Source organism: Pituophis catenifer, unplaced genomic scaffold (assembly GCF_029215685.1).
Source record: "Pituophis catenifer annectens isolate HBS135680 unplaced genomic scaffold, rPitCat1.0.hap2 SCAF_8, whole genome shotgun sequence".
Lineage (NCBI taxonomy): Eukaryota > Metazoa > Chordata > Lepidosauria > Squamata > Colubridae > Pituophis > Pituophis catenifer.
Window position 1 is genome coordinate 72517024 of NW_027256888.1, and position 25779 is coordinate 72542802.

General features: G+C 41.5%; 1 protein-coding gene across 1 annotated transcript in view; it reads right to left on the bottom strand.

Moving 5' to 3' along the window:
- GPAT3 (glycerol-3-phosphate acyltransferase 3) overlaps positions 1-19702 on the bottom strand; it is a 38691-nt gene extending 18989 nt beyond the window's left edge. The window contains exons 1-3 of the mRNA XM_070948111.1: positions 19417-19702; positions 6958-7024; positions 2795-3065 (exon numbers count right to left, since the gene is read on the bottom strand). Of these exons, the coding sequence (XP_070804212.1) occupies positions 2795-3065; positions 6958-7024; positions 19417-19560 (482 nt within the window). The 5' untranslated portion in view covers positions 19561-19702. The remainder of the gene's footprint in view (positions 1-2794; positions 3066-6957; positions 7025-19416) is intronic.
- Positions 19703-25779: the final 6077 nt, after the last annotated feature.

The following is a 25779-nucleotide window of genomic DNA, read 5'->3' on the forward strand; positions in this document are numbered from 1 at the left end:
CTAAGCTGTAAAATATTTGACATGGACATTTTACCTGCGATTTTATATTGCTGTAAGCTACCATGAGGCTTTCAGACTTGGCAGTATGCCAACAGTAAAAACAGTCTTTCTGATAGTTCACTTCAATAAGATAGATATAGAAACTGTCTTTGGTGGATTTAAAAATTATATTTGATCAGTTCACAGAACTTCAAATATTAGAAAACATGAACGTGTGAGTTACAAGACACACACCCCAAAGACGGTTCACTTCTGACATATACATGTTGGCCAGTGATGGGTTTCAAAAATTGTTACTACCGGTTCTGTGGGTGTGGCGGTGGGCGTGGCTTGGTGGGCATGGCAGGGGAAGGTTACTGCAAAATCTCCATTTCCTCCCAATCAGCTGGGACTTGGGAGGCAGAGAATAGATGGGGGCGGGGCCAGTCAGAATTTTTACTACCAGTTCTCTGAACTACTCAAAATTTCTGCTGCCGGTTCTCCAGAACTGGTCAGAACCTGCTGAAACCCACTTCTGATGTTGGCTAATATCAGCATTCCTTCACCCATTTGAAGTCAAAAAAACTTAGAGAAAAAAGCAAATCACATCCACCTGGATCTCATAAAACTATGGATCTATGATAAGAAAAGCACAGTGTCAAGGCTCATGTTGTAGTAAACTAGGAGTCTCCAAGCTTGGCAACTTTAAGATTTGTGGACTTCAAGTCCCAGAATTCCTCAGCCATGCTTAAGTTGCCAAGTTTGGAGACCCAGTAATAAACCATTCCTGGTAGGGATATACAGGTAGTCCTCAATTTACAATCACAATTAAGCCCAACATTGTTGTTGCTAAGCAACATTTTATGACGTTTCTTGCCACAGTTGTTAAGTGAATCACTGCAGCTGTTAAATCAGTAATACGGTTGTTAAGTGAATCTGGCTTTTCTTGTCAGGAGGTCGCAAAAGGTGATTACGACATGATCCCGGGACACTGCAACTGTCATAAATACAGACGCTGTTGCCAAGCGTCTGAATTTTCATCACTTGACCATGGGAATGGCTGCAGTGGTCATTAAGTGTGAAAAATGGTCGGAAATCACCTTTTTTCCAATGCTGTTGTAATTTCGAACGGTCACTATGTGACCTGTTGCAAATCAAGGACTACATGTATAAAATGCAACTATTGAGAGGTGTCAAACTCGATTTCATTGAGGGCTGCATCAGGGTTGTATTTGACCTCAGTGGGCTGGGGTGGGTTTGGCGGGGTGGGCGTGGCCAGCTTGACATCACTCATGTCAGGAGCGTCTGTGGTGGCCCAAATATTCTGCCAGCGAAAACGGGCTCCTGAGCTCCGTTTTTGGCTGCGACAACCTTCTGCAACCCTCTGCAAGTGAAAATGGAGCTTGGGAGGGCCATTTGTGGCCCTCCTCAGCTCCATTTTCCCTGGCAGAATCACAGCGGGCCAGTCCTTCGCTGTTTCCAGGGCGGCCCTGCGGGCCAGATCTAATCACCCCGCAGGTCAGATCTGGCCCCCGGGCCTTGAGTTTGATCTAAGGAATGTGGAATGCCCCTTTTAACATCAGACCAGGATCTTTCAGTCATTTTGTAGGTGGTCCTACATTAAATGTGCCAAATCAGGAAATAATTTGTGGGCTACATCCAGAGCATCAAAACCCTGCAACATTTGGTTTCTAGGGTCATATATTTTGGCAAGTCTTGAAATGGAACGTATGTTTTATGTGCAAAAGATCTCTGGCATATTCTCTATGAAATTATCGATATCTACCTTCAGACCAGGGGGAGAATGTCACTTTAAAAGGAGACCAACATTTAAAAGGAGACCATCCATAAAAAGCCACAAAGATGTCACCTATATCATAACATCATCATGTAAATGAGTATACAGGTAAATTCTCGACCTGCAACCCCAAATGAGAACAGAATTTTCACTGTAAGTCATAGTGGTTGTACGTCGAGTCATCACATGACCGGATCCAATTTAACAACAGTCCGAAGTCAAGTCATGCAGTTGTTATAAATGCAAACCCAGCTTAACCAATGGTATTTGGGTTTGTTTGTTTGTTTTGCTGGAAACTGGCAAAAAATGTCACAAAATGTGATCCCTGTAGGATGATGCAACTGGTTAGTCGCTAAACACCCAAATTGCGATCAACTGACAGTGGAGGCAGTGCTATGGTCGTTAAGTTCGAATTTGAGTCATAACTTATTTTCATAGGCTGTTAATTTGAACTATTGTTAAGTGAATGGTCTTAAACCGAGGACAACCTGTAATGTTGCATTTTGCATCCATTGTATCTCGATTGATGTCATTTGCATGACAGCACAATGAGGCATGAATGCTTGCCCTTCCCCTGCCTCCTCCTGCAGACGCTGAAGGACCAACAGTCCAATTTGTCTAAAACTATTCCCTACAATATAGGGGACGCGGTGGCTCAATGGCTAAGATGCTGAGCTTGTCGATCAAGAAAGGTCGGCAGTTCAGCGGTTCGAATCCCTAGCGCCGCAAAACGGAATGAGCTCCCGTTATTTGTCCCAGCTTCTGCCAACCTAGCAGTTCGAAAGAATGTAAAAATAGGGACCACCTTTGGTGGGAAGGTAACAGCGTTCCGTGTGCCTTTGGCGTTTAGTCATGTCGGCCACATGATCACGGAAACGTCTTCGGACAGCGCTGGCTCTTCGGCTTTGAAACGGAAATGAGCACCGCCCCCTAGAGTCGGAACGACTAGCACGTATGTGCAAGGGGAACCTTTACCTTTACCTTATTCTCTACAATGGCACCAACAGCTCAACTTACCGAAGAGGAAGCAATAAACAGTAACGCATAAAGACTCCGATAACCCACACAATCGTCAGTCGTAAACTAATGTAATGGAAGTTGACATTGGTCCTAGTGAGGAGGTTCCAGGAAACCAGCTCTTCCGATGTGAATCTTTGGGTGACTTCATCTTCTACAATGGCTTCGAAGCCCTTCTTAGAAAAATAAAAGACATCAGAGAGTTCAAAGTCTCTGCAGCCATTGCCAGCCATCTCCTTCTCCATGGTGGTTTCCTCTCTCTGTATGATAACTTCAGAATAAGGAAAAGAGAAGAACACAGCTGAGTGAGGAAAGACAAAGCCAGACAAAGGCAGAACAATTCATAATGTATGTCCAGGGAACGACTGGTGTCACTTTCAATGATGCAGAAAGTCCTCGACTTAGGACCACAATTGAGCCCCAAATTTATGTGGAGACATTTGTTAAGCGAGTTTTGCCCCCTTTTACGACTTTTCCTGACAGAGTTGCTAAGTGAATCATTGCAGTTGTTAAGTTAGTCACACGGTTGTTAAGTGAATCTGGTCTACCCGTTGGCTTTACTTGTCAGACAGTCGCAAAAGGGGATCATGTGATCCCAGGATACTGCAATCACCATAAATATGAGTCAGTTGCCTGATGTCTGAATTTTGATCATGTGACCATGGGGATACTGTCATGGTCATAAAGTGTGAAAAATGGTCATGTGTCACTTTTTTTCAGTGATGTTGTGACTTTGAACGGTCACTAAATGGTGTTGTAAGTCGAGGACTACCTGTACTCTTAACAGAAGACAAATCCCAGTGAATACACAGAAGAGGCTGTTGAGGTGGCCTCAAAGAACAGTTGCTATTGATAGGGGAAGCCTCTGACATCTGGTTTGAGTTGACTCAACATTGTTAAATTATGTAAACCAGGTTCTTGAGATAATACGCTAAAGAAGACGAGTGACACTGCTGGAGGATGAGTCACTACCCCAGAGGTCACACAATTCACAATGAGAAGTGGGACAGGTTGTAGACAAAGATACCAGGAAAGTATCAATTACCTTACTCACTGCCTATGTTTAGGCCTGGGAGAGGGAGATAAGAAAGAAAAATACCACCAAAACAAAGTGTAAACTAATAGCTGATCTATGGACAACCTTCTCAACACCTAGATTTGGCTGTCCTGAAAAGCTCCCAGATTCTTAGCAATTTGTGGTTTATTTATTTATTTATTTTTCTTGTTTTTGTTTTTGTTTTTGTTTTTTTATTTTTATATGCCGCCCTTCTCCGGAGACTCAGGGCAGCTTACAATGCGTTAAGCAATAGCCTTCATACTTTTGTATATTTTATACAAAGTCAGCTTATTGCCCCCACAAACCGGGTCCTCATTTTACCCACCTTAGAAAGGATGGAAGGCTGAGTCGACCTTGAGCCTGGTGAGAATTGAACTCGCAGTAATTGCAGGCAGCTGAATGTTAAATGCTGCCTTAGTAGGAGGCATTAGCCTCCTACGCCACTCAGGATCCTGGTTTACAGGTAGCCTCCGACTTACGACCACAACTGGGCTCAAAATTTCCACTGCTAAGCGAAACAGTCGTTAAGTTAGTTTTGCCCCATTTTACAATCAATCTTCCCACACTTTTTAAGTGAATCACTGCAGTTGTTAAGTTAGTAACAACTAATGGCTTCCCTATTGACTTTGCTTGTCAGAAGGTTGCAAAGGAGATCACATGACTCCAGGACACTGCGACCATCATAAATACGAGTCCGTTACCAAGTGTCCATATTTTGAACACATGACTATGGGGATGCTGCAATGGTTGTAAGTGTGAAAGCTGTTGTAACTTCAAATGGTCGCTAAAGGAACTGCTGTAAGTCAAGGAGTACCTGTACTACTTTTTCATTGCCAGGGGTGTGCTGGCTTTTTGCCTCCTGCATTAAGCTAGCCAAGCTGGAAATAATGTTTCTCGATTTGCATGAATTTCAAGCAACATCTCCAATCCCATAAGTTCCTGTAAGAGCATAATTACTTTCCTAATTTCAACTATGGCCTATTTCTTAGTCACACATGACATATCTAAAATGCTGTGCAGACAGACAAACCCTTATTTCAACATCTAGATAAAAAGAAGCTATGTTAGGCAATTATATATAGGGACAAAGTGATAAATAATAAATATACTGATTATTAACAAAGAAATACTGGAGTAGGATTCACATATTAACACTGAAGATTCTTAAATATAAAGATAAAACCAGAAGCTTTTCTTTTAGCCCTAATGGACAAAAAAAAAAAACAACTTGAAAAATGTTGAACTTTGAACATATAGGCTGACATCAGGAAGAATGCTTTTATGCACAAAAAGATGCTTTAATTAAAATTTAAAAATTTTATTTTTTATTTAAAAATTTAATTAAAAGATGCTTTAAATTCCACAATAGATGATTGGCTGCAAAAGCTGATGGAATGAGTTGAGATGGGTAAATTAAGGGCTTTAATTAAAGAAAAGAATACAACTAATTTTGTTTCTACTTGGAAATTGCTTCTTGAGGTGGGAAAAAAATGAAACTTTGACTTTGGGTTTTGCTGATTAAATAGGTTTATTGTTCTAGAAATGGCTAATATATATTACTTTATAAAAGTAAAAAAGTTGAGACTGTAATGTTATTTTATCTATTGCTCTAAAAAGAATCCAAACTCAATGCTTTTCTTTCTCCACTTTTACCCTATACTTTTTCCTTTTCTCTTTTTCGTCCCCTATTATCTTCATTTTTCTGTTTTATATTTCGATCAAATTTTGAGGAAGAATATATAATAATCTGTGTTTCTCTTAATTTCTTTAAATTGCTCTCATCATCTCAACAACTTATAACAATGCATTCTGCCTCTTTTATTCCTACTACAATCGTATGAGATAAATTAATCCAAAACCAAGAAAAATGATTTTGCTAAGTAATTAAATCCAAGTTTGGCTAATCCTACTAAAAACGAGGTGAGCTCCCATTACTTCTGCCAAGCTAGCAATTCGAAAGCACGTAAAAAATGCAAGTAGAAAAACAGGGACCACCTTTGGTGGGAAGGTAATAGCGCTCCATGCATCTTTGGCGTTTAGTCATGCCGGCCACATGACCACGGAGACATCTTCGGACAGCACTGGCTCTTCAGCTTTGAAACAGAGATGAGCATCACCCCCTAGAATCAGGAACAACTAGCACATATGTGCGAGGGGAAACTTTTACCTTTTATATTTGGAAAGATGAGCTACCTATTTTGATGGAAAGCCCTAGTAATAGTATCCTTATTCAGATCATAAGGCACATGTCTACATCAGACCAGAATTAACTGTGGTGTGCAGTGTGAATGTTAAGTGTTATAACTGCAAAATTGGAAACTTTTGGATCCAACTGATAGGGAGTTCATTATCAGATTCAGCCAACATTTCTTCCTATAAAATTCTTTTTAACCATCTTTTTACATCTAGGGAATACAGATCCAATTTATCTATACATACAAGAATCTGTTTGACGTCTATACAGAAGAAAAATTCTTCTAGATCACCAGATTTGGTTAATTGGGACAAGGTAAAAGTCAGATATTGTTAAAAAATCATGCAGACCAGTGGTGGGTTGCTCCCGGTTCTGTCCGGTTCTTGCGAACTGGTAGTAACAGTGGCGGGAGGCTCCGCCCACCCAGGCGGACGTCATCATAGACGATCTGCGCATGTGCAAGTAAGTAGAACCCACCCCTGATGCAGACCCCAAGCCCCTGTTGGCAATTGTGGCCAAGAGAGCTATTAAATATTTTGCAGATTAAATAGAGATGACATCTTCTGTAGTTTGATAGAACTGAAGGTGGACAATATATAGCACCAAGGTCCCTGTTTACCAAACATTTAGCAGTACAGGATAAATTAGCGTTTCTTAACATTGGAAAAAGATGTGTGGACTTCAGCTCCCAGAATTCCTGGGAGCTAGGTGGCTGAGGAATTCTGGGAGTTGAAGTCCACACATCGTCTAGTAGCCAAGGTTGACAAACACCACTCTAAAGCATTTCTCAGATCTTTATTTCTCTGAGCTACAAAAAAAAAACTATGTTAACCAACATTCAGGACAATTCCTTCAGATTATTATTATTATGATACCATGATCTATAATTTAAAACTGTAATAAGCAACTTACCACTTGAACTATAGGATAATAGTTTCTGTTCTCTTCGGATTCCCTTCTGAATTCGCAGTGTGGCCCACTATTTGGAAAAAGGGGGAAATCAGAGGAGACCAGCTTTTAAAGAAGTCTACATGTACCCCTGCATTTTTCCCCCCTTTCATTTACTCTTTGAACACTTCTATTTTTAAAAAAAACTGGTTTAGACAGTTTTTGGGGCCAATTATCTGCCCTGAAGATTGCAGCCATTTTCATTTTTAAAATACTTCTATTTTAAAATATGGCTAGCCCTCCAATTGCAACCACAACTGAGGCCAAAATTTCCACTACTAAGCAAAACAGTTGTTAAGTGAATTGTGCACCATTTTACAACCTTTCTTGCCACAGTTGTTAAGTGAATCACTTCAGGTGTTAAGTTAGTAACATGATTGTTAAGGCTAGAAAAAACAGGAGTCTATTTCATATCAGGGAATCCCAAACTTTTTGCTTGGGGCACATCTGGAATGTGACAACCTGTTCTGGGAGCTCTGGCAAATCAGATACTACAGTCTTCACTCATTCAGAAAGCAGCTGCTGTAGGGAAATTTAACTTGTTACAATTGTACCTGAATGCTATCAGCCACCTGAGCTATTCTTGTTTCTGGCCAGACAGTCCAACAAAGCATTGGACTGCAGCCACTCATGAAGCTGATGGACTTCAAAAGCATTCCAGGATGCTAGAGGCTGTTTTGCAGCATGCCATTTCCCTACTTTTTAAATAGAAACATGTTAATGGAAAAAATATCAGGTAAGGCAAATATTGCCTAGGAAAGTGTCTACAGTACCAGCTAGGCAACCTTAGTACCATCCAGACAACCTCAGCACAGGTAGCATGACAGCATTGCCAAGAATTACGTCTTCTTGCTTTAAAAAAGCACAATGTAAGGAAAATAGAATAGAATAGAATAGAATAGAATAGAATAGAATAGAATAGAATAGAATAGAATAGAATAGAATAGAATAGAATAGAATAGAATAGAATAGAATAGAATAGAATAGAATAGAATAGAATAACAGAGTTGGAAGGGACCTTGGAGGTCTTGTAGTCCAACCCCCTGCCCAGGCAGGAAACCCTATAGCACTTCAGACAAATGGTTATCCAACATCTTCTTAAAAATTTCCAGTGTTGGAGCATTCACAACTTCTGCAAGCAAGTTAGTCTCTGATGACACTAGACTCTCATATAAATTTAATAAATAAATATCAGCCTGTCATTGTTAACAGTACAGGTAGTTTTGAATTACAACCATTCGAAGTTAACAGTGGCACTGATAAAGTGACTTATGACTGTTTTTCACACTTAGAACAGTTACAACATCTTTGCGATCATGTGATAAAAAATTTAGATGTTTGCCAACTGGCATGTATTTATAACCATTGCAGTATCCCGGGGTCACATTTTGAGACCTTGTCAGCCAACTTCTGATAAGTTGCAAGGAGCCTGGATCGCTCTGCAGACTAAAAGCACTTTAATTTAACACCAGCTGTCTGCAATTAAAGTAAGTTCGAATCTTGCTAGGCTCAAGGTTGACTCAGCCTTCCATCATTTCTAAGGTAGGTAAATTGGGGACCCAGTTTGTGGGGGCAAGAAGCTGACTTTGTATAAAATATACAAAAGTATGAAGGCTATTGCTTAGCGCACTGTAAGCGGCCCTGAGTCTCCGGAGAAGGGCAGCATATAAATCAAATTAAAAAAAAAAAGTAAAGTTAATGGGGAAGCCAGATTCACTCAACAACCCGTGTTATTAACTTAACAACCGCAGGGATTCACATAACAACTGTAGCAAGAAAGGTCATAAAATGGAGCAAAACTCACTTAACAACTGTCTCGCTTAGCAAAATTAATTTTGGGGTCAACTGTGATCATAAATTGAGGACTTGAGGAGTTGAAGTCCACAGGTTGTAAAGTTGCCAGAATTACCCACCCTGGCCCTGTATTATTCTTCCGAGTTATTATCAGTGTCATGTCTCCAGCATAGAGTTTGTGTAGCTATATACTGTTGTTGTTTTCTGGCATGTGTTGAGTTGAGCCCCATATAGTGACCAGGGACAATCTTTCATTGTTTAGAATAGGGGTCTCCAACCTTGGAGACCCCTAGTTTAGAACATTGGCTTTGGTAGCATATTTGAAGTCAGACTCCATTTTGTAACGTTCTGAGCTAACAGAAACATCTAGAACAAGGGCGTCAAACTCAAGGCCCGGGGGCTGGATCCAGCCTGCGGGGTGATTAAACCTGGCTCACAGGGCCGCTCTAGAAACAACTAAGGACCGGCTAGCGGTACCTCTGCCAACAAACACAGAGCTCGGGAGGGCCGCAGACGGCCCTCCTGAGCTCCATTTTCACTTGGAGATGGCTGCAGGAGGTCATCGCAGCCAAAAACGGAGCTCGGGAGCCCATTTTTTCTGGCAGAGCGCTCAGGCTACACCACAGCACCCCTGACACAAGTGACATCGAGCTGGCCATACCCACCCTGGCCACACCCAACAGCCCCCCCGGCCCCCTGATGCGGCCCTCAAGGAAATCGAGTTTGACACCCCTGATCTAGAAGAATCCAGTTTAGTCTGTGACACATGTTCTTCTGAAGACAAAATCTATATCCCATACATGGCATCGCTGTTTCACCTCATCCTGTTCTTTAATAAAGTATCAAGATCTACATTTACGGTCTGGCTTTTTGAAGGATATAGGAGGGTTTAGCTGCATGTTGAGCTACACACAGGGTAGCATGTAATGAGGGCAGAACAATCAGGTCCATTCTCTTAATTCTTTTTAGCCCAAGTCAAGCCGCACAACAATATCTGCACTGATTAGTTGTCAGTGGATCAACTGGTGAATTATTCATATACCATTTGCTGTCTCGTTAAACAAGACTTGGGGAGCCAGGGAATGAATCCAGAAGGTCCATTCATTGAATGATAATCCCGCCACTGATTCTCATTTTAAAGCTCTTTCTTTAAAAAAAATAAATGTCATGAGTTTGAAAAAATGTCACTTTTTCAGGGCTCTCGTAACTCCGAATGGTCACCAAATGAATGGTTATAAATCAAAGATGACCTGAATAGATAGAAAAACAAACACACCCAAGGAACTCCATCTGTCTTACCTAAGGCTTGGAAAACCAATCATATCTTCAAAGGCTTTAGATAGATTAGAACAGCAACACAATGAGAGTAACCAAGATTTAATCATGAATTCAAGCCCATACATATCTCGGTTAAGCCTGGCTACTAGGTATCTGTTCATGCACTGCAATAATGCCAGAAAACATGGCTATATTTGCCATATAGCTCATCAACTATAGCTTTAACCATAGTTAAACCAAATGCCGCACTACAGCTAATATGACTTAGTGTCATGTACTGTACTGAAAACCAGGGTGGATAAAAATCAATGATTTTTTTAAAAAAATCAAAAAATCAGATTTTTTTTATTTTTATCGAATTTATTTTAATAAAAAACTTTTGAGGTAAAAATCTATCATAAGATAGTTTTCTATTTAAAATACATAAATAATTTAGTTTATTCAGCATGAAATGGAGCTTAGTTATGTACATATGAGGCTGTATATTCTGCAACACTGGGACTATCGGTGAGTCAACAGTGGGTCAAAGGAGTAGCAGAGATGACAGTTGCTCTTTAAAAATTATGATTTAAATTGAGTTGGTTTAAATCAAGCCTTTTTACTAGTGATTTAAATCATGATTTAAATAGTGATTTAAATCAACTCGATTTAAATCAAATCCACCCTGCTGAAAACTACAAATCCAAGAATTTCCACATAGCAAAGTAGGGGTAAAAGTTGAAATCCAACATAACCAAAGTCGCATAGGAAAAAGCTCCATGCTATGGTGGTTCACACTACACACAAAGCCACAATCAAAAGCAACTCCTTTTTTTGGCTTAAAGGAATGTCTTATTCCAGACTTTCTGCTAGATCAGGGGGTCAGCAACCTGTGGCTCCAGAGCCACATGTGGCTCTTTGGGCCCTCTGCTGTGGCTCCCTGTCAGGTGATCCTACCACTAGCTGGCCCCGCCCCTCGCCCTCCTCTCCCCATCACTCCTCACCTGGCCTGAGAAGGTAAGGGCGATAGTGGGGGATGGAGAAGCAGCCAGGGCAGAGACAGAAAGATACAGAGGGGGAGAGAGGAAGGGGGGGGAGAGAGAGATATCAAAATAATTTTGTGGTTCCTGGTGTTTTTTAACAACTGGTTCTCTGCCCTAATGGCCAGCTGGGTAGGCATGGCTAGGGGCGGTGTCATGTGACTGGTGGAAGTGAGTGACATCGAGTTGGCCATGCCCACCCAGGTTTTGTGGCTCCCGATGTTTTCTTTTCTGTGGGAAACGGGTCCAAATGGCTCTTTGAGTATTTAAGGTTGCAGACCCCCGTGCTAGATCCACGTTTCTCAACCTGGCTCTGAAATTCTGGGACGTAATGTCTGTAATTTCTAAAGTTGCAAAGTTTGAGAAACATTGTCTTAGAATATTATTCCAACCAACAGCCTTCTGAAACAGCTCCCCAAATAAATCAGAAATGGAATAAAAAAAAAAATCTCCTTTTTGTAATTATAAAATTAAAGCATCAACTTAAGAACAAAGCACAGCACAAGAACATGTATTACATAGAAAGCCAGAATTGTTCAAGAAATTAAAGAATCCAAAGTCAACATGAAAACCTTACCTTTGTTAGGCCCATATAAGATTACAAAATAATATGCCTGCCATCTCCAGTTTTTTAACAGGTATATTTAACAAGTCAAATGAAAAGGGGCAAGAAGGGGGAACAAGAAGACTACAGGTAGTTCTCAATTTACACCCACAATTGAGCTGAACATTTCTGTTGCTAAGTGAGACAGTTGTTAAGTGAGGTTTGCCCCACTGTACAACCTTTCTTGCCACAGTTGTTAAGTGAATTACTGCAGTTATTTAGTAACAGCTTTGTATAGAACACCGCCGCTGGGGGGGGGGGGGCCGAAAGCCCTAATAAGCAGGTATATACAAAAAAGTATGCAGGCTATTGCTATAATGCATTGTAAACCGCCCTGAGTCTACAGAGAAGGGCAGCATATAAATTGGACTAATAAATAAATAAATAAATAAATAAATAAATAAATAAATAAATAAATAAATAAATAAACAAACAAACAAACAAACAAATAATCACGGTTCTTAAGCGAATCCGGCTTCCCATTGACTTTGCTTGTGAGAAGGTCACAATTGTGATCACATGATCCCAGGACACTAACCGTCATAAATATGAGTCAGTTGGTAAGCATCTGAATTTTGTTCACGTGACTATGGGGATGCTGCAATGGTAGTAAGTGTGAAAAACGGTCATAAGTTATTTGTTTCAGTGCCACTGTAACTTCAAACGGACATTAAGTGAACCGTTGTAAGTCAAGGACTACCTATAATTCCCGTATCATGGAGCAATACTTGTTTCAGTGCCATTGTAACTTTGAACGGACATTAAGTGAACTGTTGTAAGTCAAGGACTACCTGTCATTCCCATATCATGGAGTCTTGTTTAGCAACTGCCTCCTTTAGCAACTGTTTGCTAAACAGTTTGCTAAATTTTTATAATAATAAAAACTCAATCAAATGAGGTTTATTCTTAGCTAGGTCACACTGACCGGTCATACTGTACATTTCTGTAATTTAAAATCTGGGGTTTTTTGCTGCAATTTTGTTGCTTATTTAAATCTAGTAATTATTTTAAAAAAAATGGATGCAGGTCTCTGCACTTACTTTGATTACAGCCATTCGTTGCTAATCATTTGAAGGTAACAGAGCAGCATGGGGGGGAAAATGATTTTTGGCCAATTTTTGCACTTACAATCGTTGCAGCGTCCCCACTGTCATGTGATCAAAAGTTGGTGCTTGGCAAACGACACATATTTACAATGACTGCAGCATCCCTGGATCACCATTACGACATTCCCAGTCAGCTTCCAACAAGCCAAGTCAATGGGGGCACCTGGATACCACCTGATTCACTTTAAAAACTGTGGCATCTAACAACTGACTCATTTAACAACTGACTCACTTAGCAATGGCAATTCTGGTCCAAATTGTGCTCATAAGTGAAGGGCTACCTGTATTGTAGCATGTTTTTTTCTTTCTAAAACTGATTGTCAATTAAATTGCTACTGAAAAGCTACTACTGGAGGCATTTCAAAATAGGAAATGACTGTGGTTCATCATTCCATTCATTTGCATGTATTTGCTAAACTGGGGCGTTGTTATTTTATACCAAACAAGGAACAACCCAGGTGAGCTGTATTTACATTTCGAAAATCACTTTATGCCTAAACAGGAAAACAAGTTTAATGAACCACAAGAACAACATACATTAGAAAGTTGAGACCTGACTTTCATTATGGAAAACTTTAGAAACCCTGGAAAAAAACGAGGGGATTAAAAAAAAAAAAAATCAGCCCTGCCAATAAAGCAGCAAAAATGTGGGATGCGCTTTTTGAAGAAGAATTTAAAGAAGAAACGGTAATAAAACAACACTGAACAATTTGTAGACTGATGGGATGGAAAATGAGAAACAAATTCCAATTGATGTAAAAAAACATTGGAAATTAAAGGAATTGTGGAGATGGCAATCGAAGTGGAAATGCAAATGATAATCATCCAAGGGATGGAAAATGGCCTGGACAAAACTGACTTATCATTGGATTTAGAAAAGGAGGTTTCTAAAGCCTTAAAAGAAATATTTGACGTGGTATAAACTACAGGTTGCCCTTGACTTATGACCACAATTGATCCCAAAATTTGTTGTTAAGCAAGACAGTGAATTTTGCCCCATTTTACTATCTTTTTTGCAACAGTTGTTAAGTGAATCATTGCAGTTGTTAAGTTAGTAACACAGCTGTTAAATGAATCTGGATTCCCCTTTCACTTTGCTTGTCAGAAGATGGCAAAAAGTGATCCATGACCCCGGGACAGTGCAATGGTCATAAATATGAACCAGTTGCCAAGCATCCAAATTTTGACAATATGGCCATGGGGGTGCTGCAATGATTGTAAATATGAAAAACGGTCATAAGTCACTTTTCTCAGTGTCGCTGTAACTTCAAGCGGTCACCAAATGAATGGTTGTAAGTCGAGGACTTCTTGTAAATCTAAATGGAGATTCAATTCTACAACAGCACCTGGATGATTTAACGATCAAAACTATCAGAAAGAAAAAGAGGAATATAAAATTGACTTTAAAATAAGTTTAATATAAGAAATACTTCTACAAAATTCTGGAAACCTTCCACAAACTTTTTGTTGATACTCGTATAGAAACAATAATTTGTGAAATGGGTGCTGTATTTATGAGAGGAAGTACATTATGTTTATACAGTAATTTTGTAGGGTGTGTGGGTATTTAATTTGCCTGCACCTGTTGCAAAGATAATTTGTGAGTCTCTTCTTTAAACATTTTTTCTAACTTTTATTTTTTGCGCTTTATATTTTTTTTTCCTTTCTACTTTCTTTTCTCTTTCTGATTTCAGTTTACATTATCTTTTTATATTATTAAGCTCTCTGACAAAACAGATTCCAAAAACAAAGAAATTGCTACTACACAGACATGAGCCTACACCAGTTTCTAGGCATGAATTTTGTTTGACTCATATTATAAAGGATGCAAAATTTTGGGTGTCAACCACAGGAAGGAGAGAAGGCTAACTGGGAAGCTTACACCACAAGCATTCTTCAGCTAGTGGAGCATGAGAAAGCAGGACAATTTTCTAGTGTTACGAAACGAGACTAAAAGTAATAGTGTACACAGTTCCTTGACCCATTTCACTGGAAGTCGAATTAGTGGCAGGGGACAAAAAGGAACATATAGGACAGAGTTTCTTAAAATTCCCCAAGCCCATCTCAGAAAAACCAGCATGTGTTAAAAAAAAAAAAAAGATATCAAAATCCCATCAAATAATTTGAGAAATAATCCCATTTCATAGCCCAGTATACTAACAGGATGGCTGTTAAAGATATTTAAAATTTAATAGCTGGAACAGTGGGGGTTGTATAGTGCGCCAGAACACACCATTGTAGCTGATTGGTTGGTGAGTGCTGACTCCTGCTATCTGCACTATGATTGGTTGCTGGAGGTGTGGAAGGGGAGGTTCCCTTTTTTCCCGCCTTTTTCTTCTGTGTGCCCTGTATGCTGTTTCACTTGATGATTTACCTCATGGTGTAGTGATGTGCCTATCTTGTTTACTGCAAATGTAGATGTTAAATATATTCATTTACATAAAAACTGCAAGTTTGTGTCAGCCGCTCTGAATTCATTTGGATACCTGCTGTGCCATATTATATACCCTGACAATGGCAATTGGCCACACCTGCCATCTGCATTGGATGGATGGGGCCACAATACTGACAGGGGAAGTCCTAACTGACCAGAAGACTTGGATGGATTAGGGGCAGCAGGAGGGACAACTGACATGCGCCCCGTGGCTGACACCTGACCAGCCACATGGTCCAACGACCATCTCAAGTCATTTCCCCTTGATGAAGGATGCGCAGTTGTGTTCATTTCACATATGCCTATATTGTACCACCATAACAGAAATTTTAAAAAATAAAACACAGGTAGTCCTCAATTTACAACCATTCATTTAGTGACTGACGTTACAACAGCACTGAAAAATGTGTCTTATGACCAGCTTTCATACTCATGACTGTTGCGGCATCCCTGTGGTCATGTGACCAAAATACGGGCGCTTGGCAACTGGCATGTATTTATGACGGTTTCATTATCCCGAAGTCACGTGATCACTATTGGTAACCTTCCCAGCTGTCTTCCAACAAGACAAATCAATGGGGGTGGGGGGTGGGGAGGGAAGCCAAATTCACTTAACAACTGCAAAATTCACTTAAGAACTACAGTGATTCGCTTAACAATTGTGGCAAAAATGGGGCACAACTCACTTCTGCTTAGCAACAGAAATTCTGGGCTCCATCGTGGTCATAAATTGAGGACTACCTGTATTCTAAAACTGAACCAATTTTAATTTTTAACGCAGTCAATATCAATCACTATAAACTCTCAAATAAAAGCTCTTTGGGAATCCTCCATAATCCTCAAAATTGGAAAGGGTTCCCTAGAGGGAAAAAAAAGTTTAAGGAACACTGCGGCAAGAGAAGTAGCTATTTTCATTAAATATATAAACACAAAAGAGGTATTCCCTGCGAAGGAAATTCAATTTTCTCCAGATATTCTACCTTTCTATTTGGAGAATAGGTCACCCTGGGAATTATTCTATTCCATCAGAACAAGACATCTGGAAATTAAACAATGGAACAATTCCGTTTCCCAACAGATTTTATTTATTTTGAGAAGACTTTGTATTTTATAAAGGTTGAGGCTGTAGCCAGCCTTGAATTTCAAAGAGAAGGCTGTGAATCAAAAACGATATCAGATTTAATAGGAAAGCAAATGTGTGTTATCTTTCCAATTTTAATCAGAGGTTTTTCTCATTTGTAAGACCGCAGGAAAAGGACTAAGTATATTGTTATTCCCAGATGAAATAGATTCTTGCATCAGTATCTGAATATATTACATAACAGCAACCCAAGTATCTGTATGAAAGTCAAAGGTAATATATTTTGCAAGGCAAGAATGAAACAAAGGTCAAAATATATTGGCTAAATTTAATCCCCTTTCCTTTCAGACCTGTACAGTACCTGGACCTTACAGAAGATCCCAGGTACTGTACAGCATTTATTAGTCAGAATTGGTACTACCAAATTCCTGGGGTTTTTTTATTTATTTTTTTTACTAGGAACAAGGTGAACTCTTTATCATACCTGGATTTTGAAACAGAAGCCCTTCAAGCACTCTAAAAATATTCAAGAAAATCAACCAAGAAAAAACTGCTTATCCAATATATAAATCACTATTCATAAGTCACCCATTGAAAGGAAGTGTTCCCATCAATGCAGATGGCATGGTCTCTCTTGAATAAAACATAGTTGACACCATCACCCAAAACTTTCTTAGGATGAGAAGAAATCTGAATTTCATTACAAATAAATTCAGAAGTAGATTATGTGGTCTCTTGCGAATAAAACATAGTAGACACCATCAGTGCAGACTTTCTGACTGTGAGAAGACATCTGAGCTTCTTTACAAATAAATTTAGAAGTAAATATAATCAGTCTAGTTATTATAAAGTATATGGATTCTAAACTAAGACTCTAAACTTGATGGCAAAATGTCAAACCATGAAATCAACTGGTATGTCCCACAGAAACTTTCCACCATGGGGGGTGGGAGCAGGTGGAGGGGGGAATGGCTGAAGGGTCAGATCATGTTGCTGGTTTTTGTAGGTGTAACCAATTGACATCGGGATAGCTTCCACAATATATTGTATAGTGGCCAAGATAACCCTGGTATGATGTATAACTATTTTTTCTACATTGCATTGGTGCTTTTCAAACAAGGTTTCTGTCATTCTTGTAGATTCTTTACTGCATTTTGATGAACTCTTGTAAACTATGAATTGCCCTGTTAACTGCAGCAGGGGAAAATTATATCTATTTTTCTGCATTAATCTCAGAGTTGCCCTCATGCCCTGGTCATTTCCGGAGTAGAGTATCGAAACATACTGTAGTAGAGGCTGCCCTTGAAGAGTGTCTGGAAGCTTTAACTCGTGCAAAGTGAAACAGGAGTTGTGTGTGTTCCTAGCAACAAAACGCTACTTGACACTTCTGTTCTGCAAGCTGTATTGGTTCTCAGTTTGCTTCTGGGTTCAATTCAAGATGCTGGTTTTCAATTTTAGAGTCCCAAATGGCATGGAGTCAGGTTATTTGAAGGACCATCTCTCTCCTTGGTTACATCTACCTATCCATCAGGTCTAGCAAGGAACAGCATGTTATGGGTCCAATCTGCTAAAGACTCTATCTGAAGGGATGCAGGAAATTGACTTTTTCTGCACTAGACTTGCCCTGTAGAACACCAATGTACCCCAATTCACCTGAGGTGAGATTATTACTTCCAGAAATCAATCAATCAATAATCAATGTATCCCTCTCTCCCCCTCCCTCCTCTCTCTCTCTCTATACATACATACATACATACATATTCAGCAGGTGAGAATCCCATGGTAATAAGGAGCCCACAAAGTGGTTGTATTGGGAGATTTTGGTGCATTCTCATGATGAGATTTATATTTTACATTATTTTAATGGTTACTTAAGATTTGTTTTGTTTGCTTTATTGTATGCCACCCATAGTCCCATCAGCCAGGTAGGCAACGATATAAATTTAATAAACAAACTATACTATAGTGAAGGTCACCTGCATCCTTCTAACCAATGCACATTTCCAATTGGATACTTGTCCTTTAAATAGAAATTTTATTTTTGATCCCAAGAGAGGCTCTGCCACAGCAGATAGGTTGCCAATCTTTACAGGAGGCAGACAACTTCACCAAGGTTATTCATGCAGCACTGATCTACAATGCCAATTTCAAATGTGTGGGATAAGATACTACTGTGCTTGTTTGCACCTGTGTGGTGCAGTGGATTCACCATGCATTTCCCAGCAGGGTTTTTCTTAAAGCAGTGGATTGCCATACTTAACTTTTCAAAGAGGAAAAACAACAACAACAATTCTGCACCTGGTTTTTAACTCCTGGACAACCGCCCAAAGCAAAGCAGCAAATATTTCAGCAGGTCATAAATTAAAAAAAAAAAATCAATACCCTAGGTCCCTTAAAATTCACGAAACCAGCTAGCCCAGATGAAATGCGTTTGAGATGTGCAAGGCAGCTTTGCCCTGGCACAACCCAAGCTTTTTGGCAAGCCGTCTTGTTTTAAAAGCGCCCATTCCACCCCAGCTTCTTCCACTCTTCCACCTGGCCAAACCGCTTCCCCGGGAAAGCTTTGGCCTAATAAATATAATCCCTGGAGAGCGGATTGCGTACTGAAGGGTGGATTTTTTTAACAGTCCTTTTAAGTCCTCTGGGGAGTAATGCAAAGACTGCGGTTCGTCCCAAGCTGGCTTGCAAGTCAAAACAACCTCGCTCCCGCAGTTCCTCTCCCTTACGCGGAGGGCTCCATTCTCGGAATCTCAACCCGGGCGCGATCCCCTCCCCTGGCCAGGCCCAGGACCCACTTAAAGTGAGTGGGGGAAGGTGGGGGTGGGGGGTGGGTCGTGGGTCTCGCCTCCCTCCGCCGCCTAAGAGATCGCTGAATCATGCGGGAAAGGTCCGCTTATGGCGAGCTTTGCAAGTGCCGCTAAAGCGTACCTTTGGCCAACCTTTCCTTCCACGCTCCTGGACGACACTCCCCATCATCCCCTGCCGATTGGGCGTCGTCGCCCGGCTTATCATGAAATCGAGGCGCGGGGTGGGGAGGAAAAGAGAGATAAGCTTGCGCCTTGCGCCGACCTTCTCGCCCACCCCTCCGGGGAAGCCCTCCGACTCACCTCGAGGATCTTGACCAGCACCTGGAGGTAGAACTCCGAGATGCCCAGCGACAAGCCGAAGACGGACGGCAGCACGATGAGCAGGAACGCCAGGGCGAACCAGAAGCTCAGGAGCTGCAAGAAGGCGCCCAGCACCGCCTCCATGCTGGGGACGAGGGCCTGCGAGGCGCCACCAGCAAGCCAAGCGCCGGCGTCCCCGGCTCTCTCGTTCGCTCGCCGGCCTGCACAGGGACACCCCCCTCCAGGCGCGCTGGTTCAGTGGCAGCGCCTCTTCCGAGCTGCCTCCTTTTTCCTGGCCTCCCGCAGCTCCACCCACTTAACTCCTTCGGCAACGCCGGGGCGCCTCGGGCGCTGCCTGCAGCCGGGGACTGCGCAGGGTGGCTCTGGCGGGGAGCCACGACTGGCGCGATAGGACTCAAGGGCGACCCGGAGACGGACAGGCAGGCAAGCAGGCAGGCAGCTGGCTCCCCAACGAAACTCGGCCTTTCTCTCTCCTCTCCTGCATCTGCCGGCGAAGCCGCGCGTAAAGGGTTGCCTCCAGCGCGCATCGCGGGTGCGCCGGCGGCGCCGCCTTTTCCATTGTTCGCTCACGGCGGCATTGTGCGCTCAGGTCGACGGGATCGAACGCGGGGAGAAACGGATCAGCCCGAATAGATGGACGTGGGGAGGGAGGAGTCCTGGGCGGCGGAGCTATTCTGGAACTGTGCGTCTTGGTTACTCCAGCCGAGTTCCATGTTTGCAGGACTGAACCTGAAATTCGCACAGGTTCTGGGCTATAAAAATCCCATTTGGAATACAAGATGGGAGCAAGGTGGAGGAAGAAACTTGATTCCCATCTAGTCCTCATCCAGCTGTTTACAGGGGGTCCCTCGTGGTGTCTCCGAGCTTGTTTTCGTGCACACATTTCATTACCCAAACTAGGTAACATCATCAGTTTGGGTCATTGAAACAGCTGCAAGAAAATAATTAAGCTCAGAGAGCACCTCTCATTTCAACCCTGAGCTACAAATATTCTCCTTTATTGCAGTGTTTACAGCCCAGATGTGCCAGCTCTCTAGCCTAGGGCGGGAGTCAACCCCAAAAATTACATTACCCATCATTACACTATGGATAAGCATGTGCTGTAAACACAGCTGTAGTGGAATTTATGAGCATTCCCAATCACCTGATTTTGAGGCAGAGCCTAAGTATTTCATGCACTGAGAATTAGTGGCTCATATATTTAAATAAGTACTGAAAGTAATACTTTTAGGTATGCTGCAAAGTGCAATACTTTATGAGCAAATATAGTGTCATCCAGCCAAAGCCACCAAGACTTCAGAATTAGGTTTTGTGTGTCATACGTTTGATGCAAAGTTGCAATTTGTGTGATGACAGAGGCTTAAGTAAACCTAAATGGATTTAGTCCTCCTTAATTCAAATTGCCTTTTGTGTATATTGCTAGTGGGAAATTTTAGCCCTTGCTCTACTTTCCTTAAAAATGTTTTCAGAAAAGAAACCATGATCATCTGCTTGTGGCACCCAGTCATATGAATAAGTTATATTAAGTCTAATACCAAAGTATGATGATCATAAAAAGTGGCACCATAAATGGATGCCACTTAGCTATGCACAGATCTGTACATCTGGCTGAGCAGAAACCTTTTACAATGTCATGCTGAAAGCTGATAGAACTAAGAATGACACAGGTTCACAACTGTTAAGTAAAAGGCAGACCTAGGAAGCCACGTGGATTACAGGTAGCCCTCAACACAATCTGAAGGCTCTGGTGGACTGGTGCAATAAAAGTAACCTGGTTCTAAATGGTAATAAAACAAAGGAGATCATTACAGATTTTAGAAAGAGCCGGCATAGTCATACTCCACTCAGTATCAATGCAGCTCTAGAGGTGGTCAACACTATTAAGTATCTGGGGGTGCAGATAACTAACAATCTGAACTGGTCTCACCACGTCATCCTTAGTGGAGCGTGCAATCCAGCATCTGCATTTCCTGTGTTGGATGAGGAGAGCACATCTTTTGCCTTCTTTCCTGGCCACTTTTTACAGAGGCACGATTGAGAGCATTTTAACGAACTGCATCGCTGTTCGGTTTGGTGGCAGCAGTGCCTCAGATAGAAAGTCCATACAGAGAGTGGTAAGGACAGCAGAAATTATAGGAAGTTCGCTTCCTGTTATATAGGATACTGCTTATAAGCGCTATGTGCTTAGAGCTCAAAGCATTGTTAGAGACCCCACATACCTTCACTTTATGGCCTGTTTCTATTGCTCCCCTCTGGGAGGAGGTTTCGAAGTATTTCTAGCAGGACTACCACAGATCCTGTAAAAGCTTTGTTCCCTATACCATCCTTCTGGTAAACTCGCAAGATTCATTTTTCTCGCCATGTACATGTATACATCCAAACTAGACTGTGTTGTTTCTCGGTGTCATATATGTGGGTATATGCATAATTTTGCATTTATTTATTTGGTCATGTTTATGTAGTGCAGGAGTGTCAAACTCACGTTGTCATGGTGGCATCACATAACGTATCAGGACTTTCTTCCCCTTCACTAAACTGGGCATAGGTGTGGCCAGCGCATGACACATCCAGCCCACAGACTGGGAGTTTACCTGATGTAGTGTATATTAGAGGTGGTGACCCTTTGAGAGCTGTATGCAACAACGAAATTTCATTTTAATGTATGCCGATTAGTGTACATTCAAAGTGACAATAAAGTCTGTCTATCTATCTATTACAACAGCACAGAAAAAAGTGACTTGGGTCCAGTCTTCGCCCATAGAATCATCACAGCATCTCCAGTGATGTGATCAAAATTTGTGTGCTTGGCAACTGGCATGTATTTACAATGGTTGCAGTATCCCAGGGGTCCTGTGACCATTTGCCTCCTTCTCAACTGGCTTCCGACAAGCAAAGTTAATGGGAGAAGCCAGATTTGCTTAATAAACATGTGATTCATTTAACAACTGCAACAATTTGCTCAATAATCATGGCAAAAGGGTGGTAAAAATCAGGTGTGACTCACTTAACCATGCTTAGCAATGGAAATTCTGGTCCTAATTCTGGTCATAAGTCAAGGACTACCCATAAGGCAGGGATCTGCAACCTTAAACACTCAAAGAGCCATTTGGACCCGTTTCCCACAGAAAATAAAACATTGGGAGCTACAAAACCCTTCCCGTGCCTGACTATTTCTTGAGCGGCCAAAAAACTAGCCTATGTAGTTGAATTAAATGTTCTGTTTTCTTCTGAAACTTTTTTCTTCTCTTGGATTTATCCATGGTTGGCCTACCGGGGGTTGAAAAGCTCAATAAATCCTGTGCTGGCGGGTGTTGCACATTGGCGGTTGACACATATTTTGAGTGACGGAGCCGCAGCAGAGGGGTGAAAGAGCCACATGCGGCTCCAAAGCCGCAGGTTGCTGACCCCTGCCATAAGCCATGACATGGTTTGGTTTTGGAATAGGTAGGCTTCCATATTGGTCTGTAAACCTTATTCACAGCTTAGTACATTACATGAACCCGCATGAGTTTGCTATGCAATCCAGTCTTTGGTGTTGTTTGATCCTCATCAGTCAATTCCATCACTTTGACTTCCTTTTAAGAAATCTGATGATTCCTAAATTTAGGAGAACGGTGAAAAATCTCTGCCAAAAGGCAGCATCTAGGCCTTTAAATCTCTGTAATCCTCTCTCTAAAGCAGCGGTCACCAACTGGTGGTCCGTGGTCTGCAGAAAAATTATTTGCATTTTTTATATTGCATTAAATCAGGGGTCCTCAAACTAAGGCCATTGGGCCGGATACGTGCAATGAACGTTTGTGTTGCTGCACCCTTCAGGATCTTTTTGTATGGGTCAGAGGGGGGGCAGATTTTTTTTTTTTATTGCACTTTATATGCCGCCCTTCTCCCGAAGGACTCAGGGCGGCTTACAAGATAAAAATTCAACAATATGAATTAAATATAAATTAAAATCCAATTAAAATTAATTAAAATTATTACAATGTAAAAACCCCCCTCAACGGGTCAGTCCATTTGATGAAAAAGCCACGTCTTCAGTTCCCGGTGTTTCCCTGTCACACAAAATTCCAACTCTCGGTCTGCTTCGGTCTCCTGGTGCAAGGCTTTGGGCGAAGGCTGGAGGGAAGCACCGCTGGTGACGAAGAGCCGGAGGGCCTTGTTACATCATGGCCTGGAACTGGTTGACCATCTCAGCCCGCTGAGCCTCCAGGCGCAGGTACCTGGCCTGCACTCCCGCAGGTCTTCCCTCTACTTAGAAAGCCTATGCCCATAGTCCTCAGTGAGGTGCTTCTGCTGAGCTTCCTTCTCAGCCAGATCCAATTTGAACTGAGCCAGGTCTTTTGCCAACTCTTTCTCATGGTGGCTGCTTAGCTCCAACAACTGCTTCCTGTCGGGGCCCTAAGGAGCCCGGGCGGGCAGGCAAGGAGTAGTAAGTAGAGGCTGGCAAGGCGGCCCTCGATGTGAGTGACATCAAGTTGGCCACGCCCACCCAGTCACATGACCACCTTATTTATTTATTTATTTATTTATTTATTTATTTATTTATTTATTTATTTATTTATTTATTATATTTCTATACCGCCTTTCTCCCGTAGGACTCAAGGCGGTGTACAGTCAAGAAAAATATAGACACACAAACATCATAAAATCTTGCCACGCCCACCCAGCCAGTCATTAGGCAGATCATATTAGTGGTCCGTGGGATTTAAAATTATGAATTTAGTGGTCCCTAAGGTCCAAAAGGTTGGTCAACCCTGCTCTAAAGAGAACCCTGCAAATTATTCCTTGCTGTTCAGGGTAGAATGAGAAAATAAGACACCTTCATCCTTAGTTTGAAAAGCACGTGGAAATCTACCCTCACTGAAAAGCCATGGGGATCAAATCTCTATTCCTCTATATGTTTGATCCAATCATATCCATGTGCACCTTTCTTGCACCTTTGTTTCAAAAAGCTAGGGAGAGAAAAGCTACCTATCCTTGGCAAATATTTTTCCAGGGTAGCTCAGATTTCACTCACCTAAGCATCTGCCCTTGTCAAAGCCAGGAGCTGGCAAATTTTTCTTCAGGTCTATAGAAGCAGATGGAAATGAAGCTTTGAGAAACATGTCCCAAAGATGCTTTTTCAAGAGGCAACTGGACTTAATCTTTGAGGATGTTTCGCTTCTCATCCAAGAAGCTTCTTCACTCAAAAGTCAGCTCTAAAATTTTGGTCACGAGTCGAGGACTACCTATAGAGAAGCTCTGAAAGAGAAGCAGATAAAGAGATGCCTGGAACTACTGGAGGAATGCCACAGTGTTAATGGGTTAGAGCAGGGGTCGGCAACCTTAAACAGTCAAAGAGCCACAAACGTCCTAACCGGAAGCCCCCTGTTCAATTCTGGAGCCGACCGGAAGTCCAGTTCCCCCACCATAGAGTCTCCTCCTAGCGTGGCGTCCTTTTTCCTCTACCTGTCCTAACCGAAAGCCCTATCAATTGTGGAGCCGACTGGCAACAGGGAGCCGCAGCAGAGGGATGAAAGAGCCACATGTGGCTCCAGAGCCGTGGGTTGCTGACCCCTGGGTTAGAGCCACTATTAAGATCTATATTGTGACAGTAAGGGTGATAAAGCAACCATATTTCCCAGCCCTTGTTACATCTGCAAATAGATGTCCAGCAATCTTATTCTGGGTGACTCAAGCCCTTTTAGGAATGAGCAACTCAGAGGTTTCCCTTCAAGACCATGCAGAGAAATTTGAAAGCCATCTGATGGATAAAATACATGCACATACAAATACAAAAAAATGATAAGAGTGGCTTCAAAGGAATGATTTCTACATGCAGAGCAGTAAAAGGTACAAGGCAGAGGTCTGTTAAGAATTTTAACCGACTGTAAAATGTCTCGTACACAGCAAAAAAATGCTCCTAATCTGAATAGTCTTTTATAATGCAGTTGTTGGCAAAACCCTGCCATAGAAGATGCTAAAGTTCATTTCTTGTACATTTATCTGCTTCCTCATCAAAATATAACTGGTTGTTAAACCAGCATAAAAATGCTGATTAAACAAGCAGTTATTTCTGTACCTTGGCCTTTTTTTTTCCCCTCTCAGTGGCACAGATTTTCTTATTGTGCTCCAGAATTTAGACTCCCAATGACCTTCCATCAAGGAAAGATTGAAATTCTATGCTCCTTTCTCCACTAAATATCACAGGATTTCATTTCAAATAAATAAGCACAAATCAAAACAATTGCTATGTACATGGTTATAGTAAATATATTGTCCATTTTTCCTAAATCTGCATATATAACTCCAGAGGAGTTTATTTCTTATATGAAAAAGAGAAAGTAGGATATACATTTTTTTCCA